Here is a 17,847-nt window from a genome sequence, read left to right on the forward strand (position 1 = left end):
GTGTGATCAGAGTCAGATAATATTATAAGTTATAAGATAGGATGAATTATCTGTTGTCCCAATTAACAGATGTTGCTTTTGATGTTTTAATAATATATGTTTAATAGACAAGACATTCTATATGATTGCTGAATTGTAATTATTACGATATTGTTCAAAGATGAAATATCATGTATTACAAAGACATATTTATTTATTTTGTTGTGAAAGTTTTTAATAATTTAGTAGTTATTCGTAAATACGAAAAAATTTACTTTGTTATCAGAGAATTTACTTTGATATCAGAGAATTGATCCTATTTGTCAACTTCTCTCAGAGATAACAGGATAACACAATCTTTTTTATTTTGTACAGCGATATTATAAAGAAAATAACGAAATTTATCATTTACCCGTATCGATGCGTTATAGGTGCGAGTTTTTATTCAATAATTACAGTTTAATTGTTCACAATTTACGGTATTTACTCATGTTTACGCAACATTAATTTGCTTCACATGATTTACGAAGCTTTCATAAGTCGTCCATTTTAGTATCGGCTTTTTTTTTATAAAAAAGAGAAGAAAAATTTGTAGGCCGCAAAGTTCTCTCTCATGTGGAAATAATTAATTTCCCATAGTCAGCGGCGTGCATGCGGGAAAGATCGCGTGTGAAATATCAAGCCGAGGAGACATGAGATACCATCGACAATGAAGATTATTTCTTGATGTATAATTTCGAAACATCGATGGGACGTCTTTGTATTTTCTATTTCGCAGAAAAATAACTGTTTCCATCGGTTTCAAGCAACGATTTATTTTCCAATTCTAAAAGTTTTACAATATATAAATGTATAAATGCAAATGTATGTGTGTACGCGCGCGCGAACATTTATGTATATATGTATGTACACATATACGCACACACAGATGCATTTATCTCCTGGGATATGAATTTAAATGTGATATGAAATGTGGATGTATAAAATTTAATATCGGGACGATATGATTTATCTCATTCAATGCTTCCTGTATTATAAATCGGCAAACAGATTATTAGAAAAACTCCCCATCCATCCGGAAACCTGGCAACTGACATTAAAAATATTATTAGTATGCGTACAATCGCTGCACGGAGGGATTCTTTCCTCCCTTATCCACATATTAGACGTGGAATATTTACAGAGCAGCGAATGCCATATGTTTGAAACGTAGAAGCGTATATAGGAGAGTCACTATAAATAAGAGCCGCTGCATATACTCCTTCCTCCAATCCGTACGTTGCCGTGCTGCGCATTAAAATTTTATGTTGCGACGATTTTCCGCAAAGATTACCGGTGCGATTTGTTAGAAAAAACAACGTTTTCGTCGCGAGAACAATGTTTTTTTTTTTCGACAGTCGCGGTTCGATGATGTCACTCGGAGTTGATCGCATCTTTTGCAAAGGCTGGATCGTTGAACCGGATGACCATGGAGCGTAAAACGATATACGCCCCAAAGTGAATGCATTACAGTACAGAGAAGTAAGGCAAATGAAATAAAATAATGTGTAAACGCGGATACGACGAGAGCGCGGAGAAGAGCGGGACGCGGCCGCGGCGCGCACGCGCCTCTTTGCGAGTCGATAATGCACCATCGAGGCGGCCACCAACACCGATCCGCATCGGTGATCCCGATTCAGGTATCCCCGAAGTCACTGCAAACGATGGGATGCCGAGCAGCCGCTACTCCATGCGCGTCCCATTCGCGTCTCGTCCTTTTCCGCCGGCCTCGGATGGGACAACGTTTTATTTCGCCGGGCATTGTTCATGCGCGCCCGTCGCACCTTCGATAGATCGATACACGCGATTTCGGAGGTATCGTTTCGATTTATTGGGGACACTCTGTGTCGTCGAAACCTCGGGAAACGTCCCGTGATATGTTCAATGGATAAAAAAATGTCGGAGAGTTTCAACATGAATATTTGTGAGGCGCACACGAAGCGTGATCCTCCCTTTCGATCCTTGAGTTTGATCCGCGCTAGTAGACGATAGTTATTCTTTCCTCGTTAAATTTCGGTCCACCGTAACACCTACGACGGTGTTGACCTACAACACCAGATTTCTCCGGATGCGGACGATCCTTCCTCTCTCGCTCCGCGGTGATTCAATTTGATTTACCTACTTTTGCACTTGTGCGTACGGGTTCGAAGTTACTCGCGCGTATCGTTACCGCGAGATCGTTATCTCGAGAACCTGTCGTGTGTGTTGCGGACGTGAATTACTATATTTCGTCGGAAGTTCGCGGTGCTATTTATAATGCGGCGGATCGAGTTTTGCGAGAATCCCGGACGATCGTACTTTTCATCGCCTGACGTTACTTCTCTCGGTCTCTCGCTTGAGAATTGCTGAATTTTCGTCCATAGAAATCGAAATAATTCAATTACTCCCCGCAAATTTATGCAATATTATAAACATTTGTAGTGGAATGTCGTGTGGGAGAAGTTTCATAAGCCTCTTGTGTTTTTGTTTAGGGCTGATAGTAGGAATGCTACCCTATTATCAACGTCCCTCGCGACGAGATCGGTACGTGCACGAAGGTGCGCTACGAAGGAAGAAGGAAGAACATCGATATCCAGCGATGCAAGGTGCGTATAACTGTTGCTATCGCTGGACCGCTAGGAGAATGCGCGCATGCGAAAGAGAAGCACGGGAAGGGAGCGTAGACGGAGCGTCGGAGAAAGTTAGTTCGATGATGCGAAAGATGGAGATAGCGAGGAAGACACGGCGACGTTGTAAAACCTGTAAACGGATCAGAGAGCAAGCGGATCGGAGCGGACGTGGAACTCGTCGGCGAATTTGGTCCGGGAGGGGGACCGGACTAACATCTCTGTGATCATTTCGCGTGTCCCTTCATCGGGAAAATGTCTCTTCTCTGAGAATCCTCGGATTACCGAAGTTTCCTTGTAAATCGAGATTCAGAAGAATCCGACTCTCTTTCCTTGGCGCAGCCTTCGTACTTTGACCTTTAGAGATTAATACATTGTTCAGAGATCTGCTTATGGTCTTAGGTGATGTGAATAATGAGCTCGATTTGCGCGCCAGATAGCTGCGTTAATGAGAAAGAGGGGGTGGGAAGAGACAGCAGGGAGTGGAAGAGAGAGTAGGTGGGAAGAAGGGAGGGGGAGGTGAATTGCCGGCCTGGTAGATTACCTTTTACTTACTTCGGCCACAGCGATCAAACGCCGGAAAGTTGGACGTAGGGAGGATAAAAGTTTGCATCGATACGATCCGGTCGTGTCTCGGAAGAGATTTCTAAATTACGTATTTCTTTGCGAGCCAGGAACGCCGCCCTTTTTCTTCCATTATCTTCTATTTGGAGCATGATTCAAATTAATCTGGGCTCTGATAAGCTCACATATAATACAGCACATTAGCGATAACGAATGATAAAAATGCCTCCTTTTCATACGCGCCAAAAGTATAATCTAAAGATTCCTTGACAAATATCGAGAGAAATATAACCGATGCGATATGAAAAATAAATATCCTGGAAATGAGAGATATTTCTTTTTCTTTTAATCCCACGACGATCACGACGCGGGATTAACGTGAAACATTTCGCTTTGTGTATCGGAGCTCTTCCGAATCCCCGGACGCGTATCGGATATGTTGTAAATAATTCGCGAGCATTCTAATTATTCCGGTGCTTTTTCGCGAAACTCAGCGGTAGACCGGAACAAGTGCTGAAATTGCAATGGCCGGGAGAAATCGCGAGAAAGAGAGAGAGAGAGAGAGAGAGAGATTATTCGGAGCCATGATTCGTTCAGAAGTGACAAGTGTCCCCGATCCAAATCCGAGTTGGGTCCTACTTATTAGAAAAGATATTTTAGGTCGCACCTGTATCTCGCGTGAAAACCGGTTGACGCGCGCTAACCGGCGCGGGACGCGTTTATTTTTCAGACGACGCGCTAGCGCACAGTTTGGCGAGTCCTTTTATGGGCATCGAAGGCTGAATTTGGAGCGGGCGATTTCGTACGGAAGGGACGAAGAAGGTATCTAGATGCTAGGTAGGGCCAGGACAAAATAGAAAATAGAGAAAGAGAAAGAGAGAGAGAGAGAGAGAGAGAGAGAGGTTCGCGAGAGGACGACAGACAAAAGAGTAGCGGGACTCGAGAGGGAAAAGATAAGAAAAAAGGGGCGGACAAGCGTCGGAGGAAGAGAAGAGGGATGGGCGCTGGGATGGGCAGGAGCGGCACGACCGGCGGCGGTCTGCTCGAAGCGCTTCCCACAGGAACTCCGCTCCACGTGGCTATGCTCGGCCTCGACAGCGCCGGCAAAACAACCGCTCTTTACAGACTCAAGTTTGACCAGTACCTTAACACCGTGCCGACCATCGGCTTCAACTGCGAGAGAATTCGCGGCGGCATCGGAAAGGCCAAAGGTACGTTTCTGCATCATTTCCTCTCCGGACTTTCGCTTTTGTTTTTCCTTTTTCTTTGTTTTTCAAAGTTAATAGTATGCCAATAATAAATACAAGGTGGCACACCAATACCAGGTGGTACATCAATAGGGTAATGATTACAAAAGTAAAGAGTAAAAAAACAAAATGAAGGTAAATCCCAAAGGTAAAGGGTAAACATAAGATAAAGGTAAATTCAAAAAGTAAAGGACGAAAATATGACGAAGGTAAATTGCAAAAATTGTAAAGGTAAATCTAGTCAGATCGTACATTTATACGCAGTTTCATTCTTTTGGAAACCCCGGTCGCCTATTGATATTATTTAGTAGCAGGGCCACCATTCAGACACGGATTACATCAACATCCTGGTTTTTGACACACGGTATTTTCGGTTGACGTAGGTGTTAATTTCCTCGTGTGGGACGTCGGCGGGCAGGAGAAGCTGCGACCGTTGTGGAAATCGTACACAAGATGCACCGACGGCATCATATTCGTCGTGGACTCTTGCGACACCGAGAGACTCGAGGAGGCGAAAATGGAGCTCACTAGAACGGCGAGAAGTCCGGACAACGCGGGCGTACCGATTCTGATACTCGCCAACAAACAGGATTTACCCGGTACGTATTATGCAAGATACAATGTTAGCGTTTCAAGATTGAGACCGTTGTTATGTAGGACGGCAAGACGTGCGGGAAAGTTTCATACAGAATCTCGATATGGAGATCTTCTGCAAAGATTCGTCGAACGACACGCTGTATTGGTTCCACACCCGATAATTTAACTTGACGTACAATTTTTTATTTTCTTTTCTTATTTGCGTAAGATTTTTATCGGCCCATCATCTTTGATAAAATTAATAAATGCTTCTTTAACGCGTTGAAGTGGTCACTAGTGACCGGCGCTATAATACTATCATATCTTATTAAGTTACGTATAAAATGCATTTAATTTGCACCTATCTAGTCGTTTATACGGTCAACAAAGAGAACCAATGAAACTAGGTAAAAGATATATGTATCTCAAATTACATTTACATATTGCACTCGTAGTGTTTCGATTGTTAGGCTTCCGTGCAATCAATGGAAATCACCGATCACACTAAATAAATATTTCTACATTTTTTTCTTATTCAATGTAGTTTATTGGACCTTACAAATAGCATACAGGAGATTTCCAATGTAAGGAATAGTACAGTAGGCATAATTGTGCTTGTTGTAAGTCACTTTAGCCCTTGGATTTTCTACCCGGTTTCGTTAACAACCTCCTTATCGTGCAGGCGCGAAGGAGGTCGGCGAGTTGGAGAAGTACTTAGGAGTGTTGGAGCTTGCCGGTATGCCAGGTAGCGCCTGCATTCGCGTACAGCCAGCGTGCGCTATTACGGGCGAGGGACTTCACGAAGGCCTGGACACGCTATATCAGCTGATTCTGAAGCGGCGCAAGCTGGCCAAGCTGAATCGGAAGCGGGCCAGGTAGGCCAGGGCTTCGGAAGACTGCACATGCGTCTTCTGATATTGTCGATCGCGGACAGCTTCCCCTACGGCGACGCTCTCCACAACATCCTCTTTACCTTCCCGCACTGATTATGAGGAGGAGATGGCACAGTGACCGCGTGAGGAGCGATCACGGTGGTCACGAAGATGTGATCACCACGAAGTGATGCGACCATCTCGCGCAATCACCTTCTTTCGGTTTTGGCTCGCCCGGCGGGCGAACCGATGCCGTTGGAAACGATTTATTAACGGTCGCGTTGATCTTTTTTGCATGTGTGCATGGAAACATATATGCGTGTGCCTGTGCGTGTGTACATATAAGAATACATAGTTGGATTGTAAAGTTGCGCGAGTGTAAAGAGAGATAAGCAGAGAGAAAAAAAACGGAGGGATTTTAACGACTATTGTTCCTATTAGGTTGTTGCATATGACATGCCTAAATTCTTTTTACGTTTTTATTTAAAATGTTGAGAGATTATTGGCATTTAAATGATGGATTGCTCAGAAAATAACGGCCTATTTCGACTTATATTGTGTTTTTTTTTAATTGCTTTTTATGAAGTAAGTATATTTACTATCTTCTTTTTTATTGATATAGTGTTAAAACTGACACAATATTTATCTTGTTTATGTCAATTTGATTTACTACATGATTTACTATATTATTCTTTTTTGATGATTTAAAAATATATTAGAGAATAAATTTCGCAATGGGAACCTAAATGCCTGTAAAAAATTATTTCTAGAGCTCCAGAATTTTTTCGTGATTATATTAATAATTTTGTTTCAACAAAAGTGTGTGGATTTTGATGATTTTTATTTAAAATTTGTTAGAAACATAAATTGTTAGTTATTAAATTTGCGCTTTGAAATCGGCTATTATTTTCTTGAATAAACTAAAACATCGATCGTTAATTGAAACGTTTTAATCGAGAGATATTTTATTTTCATGTATTAATATTTGTTCGATTTATCGCGTAGGAACGAGAGGTTGAATGTCGGGAACGATATTTTTGAATAGTTTAACGTTTTTATAAACTCATATGAAAACGTGCTGATTCGCCATTTTACCAGTGATTGAGCACAATTTAGATTTGAAAAAAAAAACATATCGTCTGTCGTCCCGGCGAATGATTTAGAAAGGGGAAGGAAGTGTTGAACTTGGTTTGACGCTAAGTTTGACTTGTTTTGTATGCAACAATGTAATGATCAGAGTAATCATAAAATCGTTGTAAAACGTGTGACGATGCTAGTCGACTGAGGATTTTTCTATCGTCGGAAAGGAGTCGATGTGAAAGTGGTGTAAATGTAATTAAATATTTGTAAATAAACGGAGAGAGAAAGAGAGAGAGAGAGAGAGAGAGAGAGAGCTGTAATTTCACGCCGAGACAAATTTAAGGTGTAAAGATACATTAACACGAGCAACGAAGTGGGTCAACGTTGTAAAATCTATGACAATATATATATATATACATGTATTGTCATGAGAATTACCTGCCGATATTGGCGAGATATTACCGCCATTACTAACGTTATAATTACAATAATTGCTGTAACAGTGAATTGCTGTCATATTTTCCACACGAGAAGCGATACGAGTGTGGCACGACGGTATATTTTATTTACACGCGCGAGAGATTGCTTTGATTCATCACCGCTCATTTTGTAAAGTTCACATTTTCGTGTAAATCTCGTTACGTATGAAAGTATATAGATATTTACAGGTTGCTACATAGGAAGAGAGATAAGAAGAGATTTGGAAAATAGGAGGAGGAGGAGGAGAGGTAGATTCGATATAGTATAAGACTCGACACGATTGCAATTTTGTGAATTTCATTTTGTTCCTCTAGTACAATTAATTCAGTAATATTCGTAGGTAAAATCAGTGTTTTTGCGATTAATCGAATTTGCCTTGCTCTTCCAAATCCGTCGCTACTACATATTTTTAGGAAAGAAAACCTTCTCTCATCGTTGTCCCTGCTATTCACCGATGATTGTTTAGTGTCGACAAAATATCGCGGTTCTCGACAAATAATCGCCGTATTTCTAGCAGAATATTCTATAAAAGAAGTGTTGCTCGTGTGTGGTGTGTGTATGTGTGTGTGCGCGATATGTGTGAATGTATGGTGCGTGTGGTGCGTGTGCGTATGTACGCGTACATGTGTATGTGTAAAGCTACTCGAAGGTGGAGCGCGTATACCGCGACCTTCTCGAAGGAGTTGAAACGGCGCTTTGTAGCCAACGAAATCGCTGTCAAGCATGGTTGTTGTTTTTATATCAACTGTCGTTCCAAATTCTATTGTATACTATACTTGCCCCTTGTTGTGTTTTATTATCTTTGGATATTTTATCTTGTGCTTCGATCGATCGTTAGATCGTCTATTTATGTATACATACTATTAATAGTGATAGTCTAAGTAATCGATGACGCGTAGGCGCGTTAGACTGATATGATCCTTTCGGATATACACGCAGGAATTTTCAAATAAATCCGCTGATTCCGTTACGATTTTCAACTGTGACACGTTCATTCGCCTCTTTCCGCTCGACCCGCCCTCGTATTATCCATTCGATCTTTTATCTAGTTATCGTTGTCCACCAACGTCGTTGGTTCGACTCGGCCATCCAGAGCCTTGCTTTGGAACGTAGGGTCGAAATCGTACGGTAATTTGGAACGATGCGTTTGGGAATTGTCACATTTGCAGAAATCGGTAAAGAAAGCGAGATGTCGCATTTCTTGTACCGTCGGCTCCGCCGGAGGTAAAGACAGTTTCGCTTTGGTCACGATGGGCGCCGAGCGTCGGATTAACGGCCGTTTCTTCGCTTTGGGTGGTTGCATAATGCGCTTCAACATGCTCAACAGTTGGTGCATCAGCTCGAACTGGCCGACAAATATTGTGATATAGAACAGAAGGAACAACATTATGATATATCATGATAGGAAAATATTTATAATCCGTAATAATAATATGGAAATAATTGCGACCCGAAATAGGCGACTGTGCGATCGTCGCCATAAGTTACAGCGCTTACGAAGCTTCTTACCGTAAAAACTGATATAAAAGGAGATATTTATAGACGAATGTTATGTTTGAGATCGCAAGCATGGGAGCGACTCACTTTTTCTCATTTATTAAAAAATACTTCATTTTTTCTTACTTGAAAAAATCCACTTTTTTACACGATTTAAATTGTTTAAAAAAAAAAATCAATCACAAGAAATCACGTATTCGGTAACTCTAGCTTTTCAAAAAAAAAAAATACAAAGAAATTAAGAAGTAACAGTGACTTCAACACGATGTTCGTAAAATGAAGAACTGCGATTTTATTTTTAAACTTTTTCTATCAAGTTCGTCAGAAAAACAAACAATGACTGTTATGAACACACCTGACTGGGTTTTCTTTAAATTGGATATTATTGAATATTATTCTTTAAATATTAAGAGGTTGACTAATTAGTGTGTTTTCAATGGAAAAACACATAATTTAAATATTTATATTATATTTTTGTTTATTTTAAGAATTTGTTATTGTTTGACCAAAAGATCTGGGATATTTCAACATCCTGGAAATATATTGCGATGTAGTTTAACTGGACTGAAGTATTGTTTTTTTTTTATTTTATTAAACGTACTTGAAAAACATAAAGAACTTGTAAAATAGAAAAACAATCTTTTAATCAATCTTTAATCAATTTTTTAACATACAAATTACTTGAAAAGGGCTTGCATTTTAATTACTTTCTCGAGACTGATTCAGTATTTTCTTACTTTTTCAAGAACGAAACTCATTTTTTCACTATTTTCAACTGCTAAATCGCTCTCATGCCTCAGATCTTAAGTTCATCTTTAGATGCAATACGGCTCATTGGTTACGGAGCGTCTGAAGATGAACTTGAGACGACCTTGAGATCTGATTATGAATATCGACCAAAGAGTATTTCCTGAAGAAATTTTTACCTTCCTCGCCGCATCCTCCGCTTCTTTCGTGGCTTTCATCTCTTGCCTGAAGCCTTCCTTCTCGCAAGCGCGGACGATTCGACGTGGCAGATTGTCCAGTTGGAGATTCAGTTCCTCGTGAGTCCTCTCGACCCACTTCATCATCGAGAAACTGTCGAGATTCGCGTCATTCGGGCCCACGCAAGTTTCATACGCGTCCTCGACGAAAACACGAAGGTGGAGCACCTCTTCGGAACAAACGAGATCCCGAAACACCCCTCGGAGAAGCTGATCGGCGTATTTCTCGAGACTCGCCGCTCTGTTCTCCGCCTCAGCGATGCGACCCTGTCGATACGACATTATTGCTTGTGTGAGCGTTAATGCTCGAGAGCGGGAAAACGGGGAGGAAGTGAATGAAAAGGTAGAAGGAGAATGGAAACATCTCTTGCGCGCTCAGCAGCGTGTAAGAAAAATTCCTTCAGCTTCGTACTTTCAAGTCGTCGATCGTCGACGAGATCTCGCCGACTTCCTGTTTGATGCGCGCCTCGGTCACGGCGATAGTCGTGGTCACATCCGCCATCGGGCCGGCGAGCGATTCCAGGTGTATGAGTGCGTTTAAATTTTGTGTCTCCATCGTTCGGAAAACTTGGATGAGTTCGAAAGGGTCCTCGAAGTAGAGCTCGGCGGGACCGGCTTCGGCAATGTCTTGCTCGAATAGCTCTAACAGCGAGACAGTTGCGTCATATCCTTTGTCAATTGAATCATTCTTCGGGACAATATCGAGATGTCCAGGAATACTCGATGGAAGAACGCGCGATCGGAAATCGTAGTACAATCGAGAAGAAGACGACCGCCCCTCAAGCAAGAGAACTTCCTTCTTCTTCTTCGGTTAAGTCAGAAAAAATTTTCCCATATATGTCTTGACGTTTGACGCTAAGTCCGGGTCTACAATAGGTGTAGCAAGATTTTGGCCTTCGGTCTTTTTTAACGTACAAATATCGGTTATAAATTCCGATTCTCTTCAATAGCAACATTTATACCTAATATTTTAGATTCACTGAAACTTGGACATTAGATTATCGGCTTTGCGAGTAAAATAATTTCTTTAATTTTGCAAATAATTATCAACGCCGATTCTTATCGGCCTCTTCCAATTCCTCGGCAATCAAATATAACATAATTTCTGAGAAAAGACGTTTCTCCACACTGCCAAGAGTTCTAACGACACTTAAATCTTGGGAATTGCGGACATCTAATGTGCACCGGAGGCACTTTTTGCTAGAAATTACGTTGTAATTTAGTGCTCAGGTGCAAAGGACTAAAGGCTCACTACACCTGTCCCTAGACCCGGACTAAACGTCTTGTCTCGAGTCACCTATCAAGTCTTCCAATGAGGCGTCGTCGTCCGGTGTTCCGTATCTACCGAACAAGTCTCCGGCGTTAACAGAGATGAGACTGCCCGTTTCAAGCCGGTGCAGCCAGTCGTGCTTGATCCTCCAGGCGATGGGCGACAGCCGGTAGAGAAACAGTTGACACATCTTCACCATCCTCCAATTTTCCTCCCAGAAGTAAATGTCCAGTCTGATCTGGCCATATTGCTTCGCCAGTTCGTTTCTACGTACAGAGATCTGGGCAGTTTGCTTCGCTTCAAGTTCCGCTCTCTCCAGTATGTTCATACTTTTCTTGTGATCCTTCGATAAAAACTCTTCGAAGCTGTTCACATATCGCTGATGGCGGTTCTGTTTCCGGAGAAAAAAAGAAGATACTTGTATCGGAATCAAATTCTTATTGGTTACTCACGTGAGAAAACTTCTGACAAGTGTGAACATTAAAAGGGAAAAAGTCAGCTTTCGAACCGACTTTGGAGAATATAAATTAATCATGCAAAACTATATACGTGTGTTTTGGCATAATTAACTTCTTAATTGTAGATCAAATTTATGTGAAATAATGGTGAGGTAATCTATTGTAAGGAAATTCGACCGTTTTATGCTCAGGTTTCCAGAAGAACACTAGCGCACAAAAAGACGTGAGAAAAAAAAATTTCTGCTGATGTTATTTTTGACTTTTTTATTCTATATTACAAGCAGCCCCGCAATGATTTTAACGTTGATGAATGATGTTAACTTATATAAAAAAACTTTATAAGTTAAAATTAAGATATTTTAAATCAACTAGTTTACAAATTAAAAAGTTAATTCCTTGAAAATTAACTGTTAAAAATTATTAATTTTTTGACTTAGCTTTTAACAGAGTATTATCATTCAGCCTTGATTGTAAGATGTACATTCTTGCCGAAAATAGCATCATCAATCTTGCCAGAGTTCTTTGAAAGAGAAATCCGTTTCTCCATTACGAATGAAGCAACTTATACCTGGATCTTTTGTAATCGATTCGACTCCTGCTCGAACTGCTGATCAATGCGAATACAATCGTCCCTCTCTCGGCCAATGAGCAGTCTTGTCCTCAACACCTCTCGAATGTCTAATATATATTGTTCCAATGAAAACTTTTCTTTCACAGGTCTGCCAGATAATTCCGTAAAATATTCCGGATGTACGTCCGTCATAGCAATCACCTTGTGCGGATCTATGCGTTCCTTTGTCATCTCTGATTCTACATCAGCAACTATCTGCACACAATCTTTTCTGAGAAACGTTACTCAACTGATTTCATCATATGGGAAAGCACGTTATATTCCCTTTCTCGTCTTTCTTTCATTTTCTTTTAATGAATGATTTAGTTAACTGAACTTAACTTACATGCGGTTTTTGTGCGGTTTCAACACCTGGCCAACTTTTCTGAGATACTTTATTGCGTCCGCTAATCGTTCTTTTCTTCCGTACTTCCCACCACTGAAGATAAGCCAAGGTTTGTGAGCAGGAAGGAAAGTTAAAGGGTGACTGTTTCTTTGTCAAGTTTCTCCCTCCGGCCAAACCTTCGCGGTTTTGGCGAGTTCTACAGTGTTTTATCAAAATATGTTATATAATTCATATCATTTTCTCTCTTTGAAGATGCATTTTAAAAAGTACATTCATTTTATCTTAGAACAAGTGTAAAGTCGCGTGGCTAAAAAGACGAAATATTTCAATCTTACGATTAACCTTGGAAAATTCTTACGATGAAGAGTGTCATTGTTAAAGGCCGATCCAGTGCTGGCGCCTTGTGACTGACGAATCTTTTCATCGATTCTGCGTTTTTGAGAAAAATGCGTCATTCTCTCATCAATCGATGATGGCAAACATTAATGCGAACTCGTAATAATTGCAAGAGACTTGCGGTACGACCTGGTTTGTTTGACATGCGCCCTGCCTCTCCCTCTCATATCGTACTATATTCAACGCGAGTTTTGTATATGCGGCTTCCAATATACCGAGTGTCCCACTTAGGATGCAATGAACTTCTTTCTCACCAAATATATCCGTTTTTTATTGAACTCAATACTCTGATCATATACTTTTTGAGAGCAACGAGAGAAATCAATGGATGTTTTTACGGTTTGAACAATGCACCAATGCAATCGCACTTTTTTTCAGACACAGCTGTGTCTTTGGCATCAATCTTGTGACACCGTGTTAATTCCGTCGACAGAGGGATACGCATCATTTCCTAGATATGTGTGTATTACACAAAAATAAACATGATTAAATAATATAAATTATTTATATTTGTACACATATATTTTTGATTGCACAATTAGAATACATCGGGTATTTCGGTAACATGTCCTACGTAAGCACTATCTTCAAAGTACGTGTAATTACAAACGAGTTAAGCGGGCGCTTTTACACTCTCAAGCTTTGTACGCAACTGAACGAGAGCTTAAGCAATAATAGTCGAGATAGAATTGGAAAATGGGGGAACGAGAGACAGAGAGGAAAAGAGAGAGAAAAGAGGGAAAAAGAGGGAAAATATTATTTGCGCGTTCTTGGAATACAATCCCCCTCAAGTGTGGAGAGGAAGGCCGACTGGCAATTCATCGTGAAACAAGCGGAGGCGAGGGAGAATTTAAATTAATATGAGAAACTTGACGCATTTTCCTGATGAATAAACTGTAATATCGGTAAGCGTAGCGTAGCAGAGAAAGAGAGAAAAAGATGTAAAGTGACGTTTGCTTCACGCGGACGCGCGAAAGGTCAGGGTCTCTTCCAGACAGCGAGCGAACGAAACGAGCCTTCGTCTTTTCGACCGATCGCTCCTGCGTCGAAGTATGCGTAGTTGCAATCTCGCCTCGGAGAGCAGCCGAATCCTCACCCTCCCCCTATCCGTAGCTGATGGTGTAACCCATAGACAGCATCAGCGTCTCCTTTATCGCCGGATGTAACTGGCGCTCGATGTACTTGGTTAACGCTTGGCTGGCACCTTGCAAAAACACATCTTCCATTTCGCGCGTGATGTGCTCCTTCGACTGCCAGCTTCTGTTCGGGCCCTCCGTGTCGACGGAGAATAAATTGTCGAGATGATCGTCCAATACGAGCTCCCTCACTTCGCGCGACACGTTACGCGCCGGCTGGTCTTCGTTTCGCAGGCTGTCGGTCAAATTGAGTATCTCGACCAGGTTCGCCGGTTGTTTCTTCCTCCCGGCCGGCGCTTTCTCTTCGTTGACAAGGGAGCGCGCGACTCGTCGAATTGTCGTAGTCGTCGTCGAACGTCTCCGGCGTAACGGTGACTTGGTGATCCAGGAATTCTTCCTCCATACACCGTTGCTCGTTTTAGGAGTGCGCGAGTAATGTGGATGTCGGCTCTCGTCGGGCACGACAACGTCCACCTCCTCGGTAATGCCCACCAGCTGCCTCGGTTCCGCCGCGTCGTACTTGTCGCTCACGGCCAGTGCCGGCGTCGGTGTTACCTGCGGTGTTTGAAGAAATGTAGAAGGTGAAAGGCGTGCGTACGCTGTCATCTCCTTTTTGCTTTCCAAGTCACGAAGCACAAGTGTTATGTAACAATGTTACATACATTGTTGAATAGGAAATTATAACTAATAGTTATGTAACTGCAATTTGATGTTTGTTGGGGTTTTTATATATACGAGGGCAGTCCGATAAGTACTTAGCCTACAAAAGAAAAACGAAAATTTTGGAAAAGTGGCGATTTATTTCTCAACATAGTCTCCTTTTAGCTCGATACACTTGACCCAGCGATGCTCCAACTTCTTTAACCCATCTGAAAAATACGTTTTCTCGAAGTCTGCACAATAGGCCTCCGTGGCGGCGATGACCTCCTCATTCGGCCAAATTGATCGAATTGGACTACGAACTGCTGCCCCATCCACCGTATTCTCCAGATTTGGCCCCGTGTGACTTTTTTTTGTTTCCAAACTTGAAAAAGTCACTCGCCGGGCAGAAATTTGAGTCGAATGAGGAGGTCATCGCCGCCACGGAGGCCTTTGCAGACTTCGAGAAAACGTATTTTTCAGAAGAAGTTGGAGCATCGCTGGGTCAAGTGTATCGAGTTAAAAGGAGATAATGTTGAGAAATAGATCGCCACTTTTCCAAAATCTTCGTTTTTCTTTTGTAGGCTAAGTACTTATCGGACCGCCTTCGTATATATATAATTAGAAGACAAAAACATCAGCTCACTTTGTGATTAGCCGAATGATAGGGAGGCCACTTGTCCTGCCGCTTGATCTGCTTGTCGAGACGCGCCGGATGGCAGCCGTACGCGTATATCGAGGCGAACCTCGGCTCCAGGAAGCTCGACTCCGTGCGTATGCGCATCTGGCCGCGTCCGCGCGCGATCGGACTGGTGAGGAAGTCTATCCCGGCGCGTCTCAGCCGCAGCATCATTCTGCAGGACTCGACGGGGATCGGGGGGGCGCGATGGTCCCTCGGCATCAAGGACACCATTCCGGACACCGACAGGTCGTTGAAGACGACGCGCGTCCTCAGGGAGTTGCGGCTCGGCTCAAACACGCATCGTTCCACTCGCGCCCAATGCCCGGCCATCTGCTCCTTCGTGTTCTCAGGCAGCTGCGAAAAGTCACCCAAGTCACCTACGTCATCCGCATTATTCGTATTTCGTCCGTTTAAACGACAGGTCGGGTAGTGGTGGTTCAAGGGTGGCGGGTGGGATGTTCACCTTCACGGCCATACGGGAGACGGACATCTCCAAGGGAGCGGAGCGCAGCTCACGCTGATACGACAACCCGGTCTCCTCTTCGTCCAGCTTGTTCCTCCTGGTCGAGTCCCTGTGGAGGGCGTCCAGAGCATGCTCCAGCCTGCCGCTGCACGCATCCCAATTGCTGATGCCGGCATAAGCGATCGGCAGGAGGATCAACGACCAAAACGCTGGCTGTCTGAACTGCATCACCTGTGTTACGAGAGTGACGGCTTAATTCGTCCGGGCGGAGGAATATTCTCGCTGAGTTCAACAGTCAACGGTGAGGAGCGTGAAATCGTAGGGGGAGATTTCTAGTTTTTAGTATACGAACGATTGTTAATGACGCAAAAATGATAGAAGAAGGGGAAGAAGGAAATGGGAAGGAGCCGCGCAACGGCGGCCAGCGCGCGCGTTAATGTCGGTCGTCTAACGAGGTGATAATTTTAATTAACAGCACGCAAATGAAACTTTGCACCTGGGAGTGACGCGACAGTCGGATTACGCCTATGTCCTGCCATTAAAATATCTCCCAGGGCATATCCTGTAGAAACTCGGTGAATTCAGGCGGCTGAAACAGAGCATGAAAGCGTCTCCATTCCGCCCGTTGTGTCAGCGCCGATCGTCGACTGTGTGAAACTAGGAAGTGAGTAGAATTTCTTTTCGGCTGCTCATTAACGTTAATGAGTGCCACGGCGAAGCGATACAAATCTATATAAGACTAATAACGTCGTTATTAGCGCGATGCAATTTCGCGGAAAGAGGAAAGACACCTCTCAGACTCTCTTTCGACTCGGGGCTCAATTAAGGTGGGAATATTATCGGTCCGATTGAATAAATCCGTTCCGATCGATGAAGTTTACGGTCGTACGGCTGGATCGCGCTGCCGAAAAGAGCCCGCCGAGAGATCCGACGCATAGATACGGCGAGATTTTACGTTTTTTCATCTTCTTTTTATTTTATCATCTTCAATCTCAACCGACGACTCCTCCAGTCCCGATGATGCGCGCGAATCCTGCGCGTCGCGTCCGCCGGCCAGGTATTTACAAACTCGCACGAGTCAAATCGCGCGAGATTCGCCGTGGTGAAATTGCATTATTCGCTTTTGTATGCTAATGGGGAAATCCCGGCCCCGTCGTTTATCCCGCCGACGCGTTCTCGCGCTCCGTTAATCATTTTGGCCGCGCTCGATAGATATTTGCGCAATGGTCGAACGAATCTTCGCCCGGCGCCTTCCCTTCTTTCACGTCGACGATTTGTCAAATTCACGCTTTCGCGAAATATCGTGTCGCCGAGATCGAGCCTCGTTGAAGGCATCGTGGAACACTTCGCGTAATTTGAGTTTTCTCTTCCTTAATATCACGCGTACTTCTTTCTCTCTGCGAATATATATTGAAAAATTAATCTATATCGCATTATCAAGGTGGATCGAAGTTTGCGAAATTCGTTACTTGCAATTAATAATGTTCACTTACACTTGGTTCGCGCGGAGTGGTTGAATCGCGTTGTCCTCGTCTTTCGATGACGACGACGACGGGTACGTCAAATCGGTGCTCGTGGTGAGGTGCGCGAGATCACACTCGCACCTTTGCTCCGAGGCAGATCGAAGAACAATGAAAGTGGTCGCCGCCACCCGCGCTCAGACACGCACCGCGACGATACGAGCTATTCTTTTCTCTTTACAAGCGTTGCGTGCACCTACCGCGCGGCGAAGGAGAGATATGAGGTAAAAGGTAAGACAAGCCTCACGCTGGCGCTTTGCAGAATGTAGGACGGGCTATTGTACTGGATCGTAATCAACGGAAATGAGCATAACGCAAGCGAGCTTTTCCAGCAAGCTCCAACACACGGCCCGGTAAGGTGTGTGTGTGTGTGTGTGTGTGTGTGTGTGTGTGTGTGTGTGTGT

The 17,847-nt window shown here is 43.1% G+C and overlaps 3 protein-coding genes across 7 annotated transcripts in view; 1 reads left to right on the plus strand and 2 right to left on the minus strand.

Annotated features, from left to right (window-relative positions):
- Nucleotides 1-8,423, plus strand: part of LOC106752289 (ADP-ribosylation factor-like protein 4C) — a 9,514-nt gene extending 1,091 nt beyond the window's left edge. The window contains exons 2-6 of one of the 4 annotated variants that reach the window (XM_014633869.1): nucleotides 1,377-1,500; nucleotides 2,490-2,603; nucleotides 3,919-4,399; nucleotides 4,819-5,034; nucleotides 5,694-8,423. In XM_014633869.1, coding sequence (XP_014489355.1) covers nucleotides 4,186-4,399; nucleotides 4,819-5,034; nucleotides 5,694-5,890 — 627 coding nt within the window. In that variant the 5' untranslated portion in view covers nucleotides 1,377-1,500; nucleotides 2,490-2,603; nucleotides 3,919-4,185 and the 3' untranslated portion in view covers nucleotides 5,891-8,423. The other 3 variants (XM_014633870.1, XM_014633868.1, XM_014633873.1) reach the window with 3 other exon arrangements.
- Nucleotides 8,424-8,478: 55 nt separating this feature from the next.
- LOC106752268 (coiled-coil domain-containing protein 37-like) lies at nucleotides 8,479-13,062 on the minus strand. Its single transcript, XM_014633838.1, has 7 exons — nucleotides 12,950-13,062; nucleotides 12,604-12,803; nucleotides 12,220-12,461; nucleotides 11,221-11,584; nucleotides 10,336-10,565; nucleotides 9,867-10,190; nucleotides 8,479-8,788 (listed from the first exon to the last, which is right to left on the minus strand). The coding sequence occupies exons 1-7, from the start codon at nucleotides 13,060-13,062 to the stop codon at nucleotides 8,489-8,491; spliced, it is 1,773 nt and encodes a 590-aa protein (XP_014489324.1). The 3' UTR covers nucleotides 8,479-8,488.
- A 360-nt stretch (nucleotides 13,063-13,422) lies between these two features.
- LOC106752287 overlaps nucleotides 13,423-17,847 on the minus strand; it is a 4,969-nt gene continuing 544 nt past the window's right edge. The window contains exons 2-5 of one of the 2 annotated variants that reach the window (XM_014633866.1): nucleotides 17,417-17,639; nucleotides 15,924-16,154; nucleotides 15,425-15,814; nucleotides 13,423-14,694 (exon numbers count right to left, since the gene is read on the minus strand). In XM_014633866.1, coding sequence (XP_014489352.1) covers nucleotides 14,107-14,694; nucleotides 15,425-15,814; nucleotides 15,924-16,151 — 1,206 coding nt within the window. In that variant the 5' untranslated portion in view covers nucleotides 16,152-16,154; nucleotides 17,417-17,639 and the 3' untranslated portion in view covers nucleotides 13,423-14,106. The remainder of the gene's footprint in view (nucleotides 14,695-15,424; nucleotides 15,815-15,923; nucleotides 16,155-17,416; nucleotides 17,640-17,847) is intronic. The other variant, XM_014633867.1, reaches the window with a different exon arrangement.

The sequence above is a fragment of the Dinoponera quadriceps genome, unplaced genomic scaffold (assembly GCF_001313825.1).
Source record: "Dinoponera quadriceps isolate SergipeBrazil2010 unplaced genomic scaffold, ASM131382v1 scaffold248, whole genome shotgun sequence".
NCBI classification, from domain to species: domain Eukaryota; kingdom Metazoa; phylum Arthropoda; class Insecta; order Hymenoptera; family Formicidae; genus Dinoponera; species Dinoponera quadriceps.

Excerpts from the sequence above, each read along its gene's own strand:
- LOC106752268 (XM_014633838.1), bottom strand. The coding sequence starts at position 13,062 with ATGACGCATTTTTCTCAAAAACGCAGAATCGATGAAAAGATTCGTCAG. Across the intron at positions 10,191-10,335 it reads CGACGATCGACGACTTGAAA|GGTCGCATCGCTGAGGCGGA; the intron begins GTACGAAGCTGA and ends TCGTATCGACAG. Across the intron at positions 8,789-9,866 it reads CGGAGGATGCGGCGAGGAAG|TTCGAGCTGATGCACCAACT; the intron begins GTAAAAATTTCT and ends TTTGTCGGCCAG.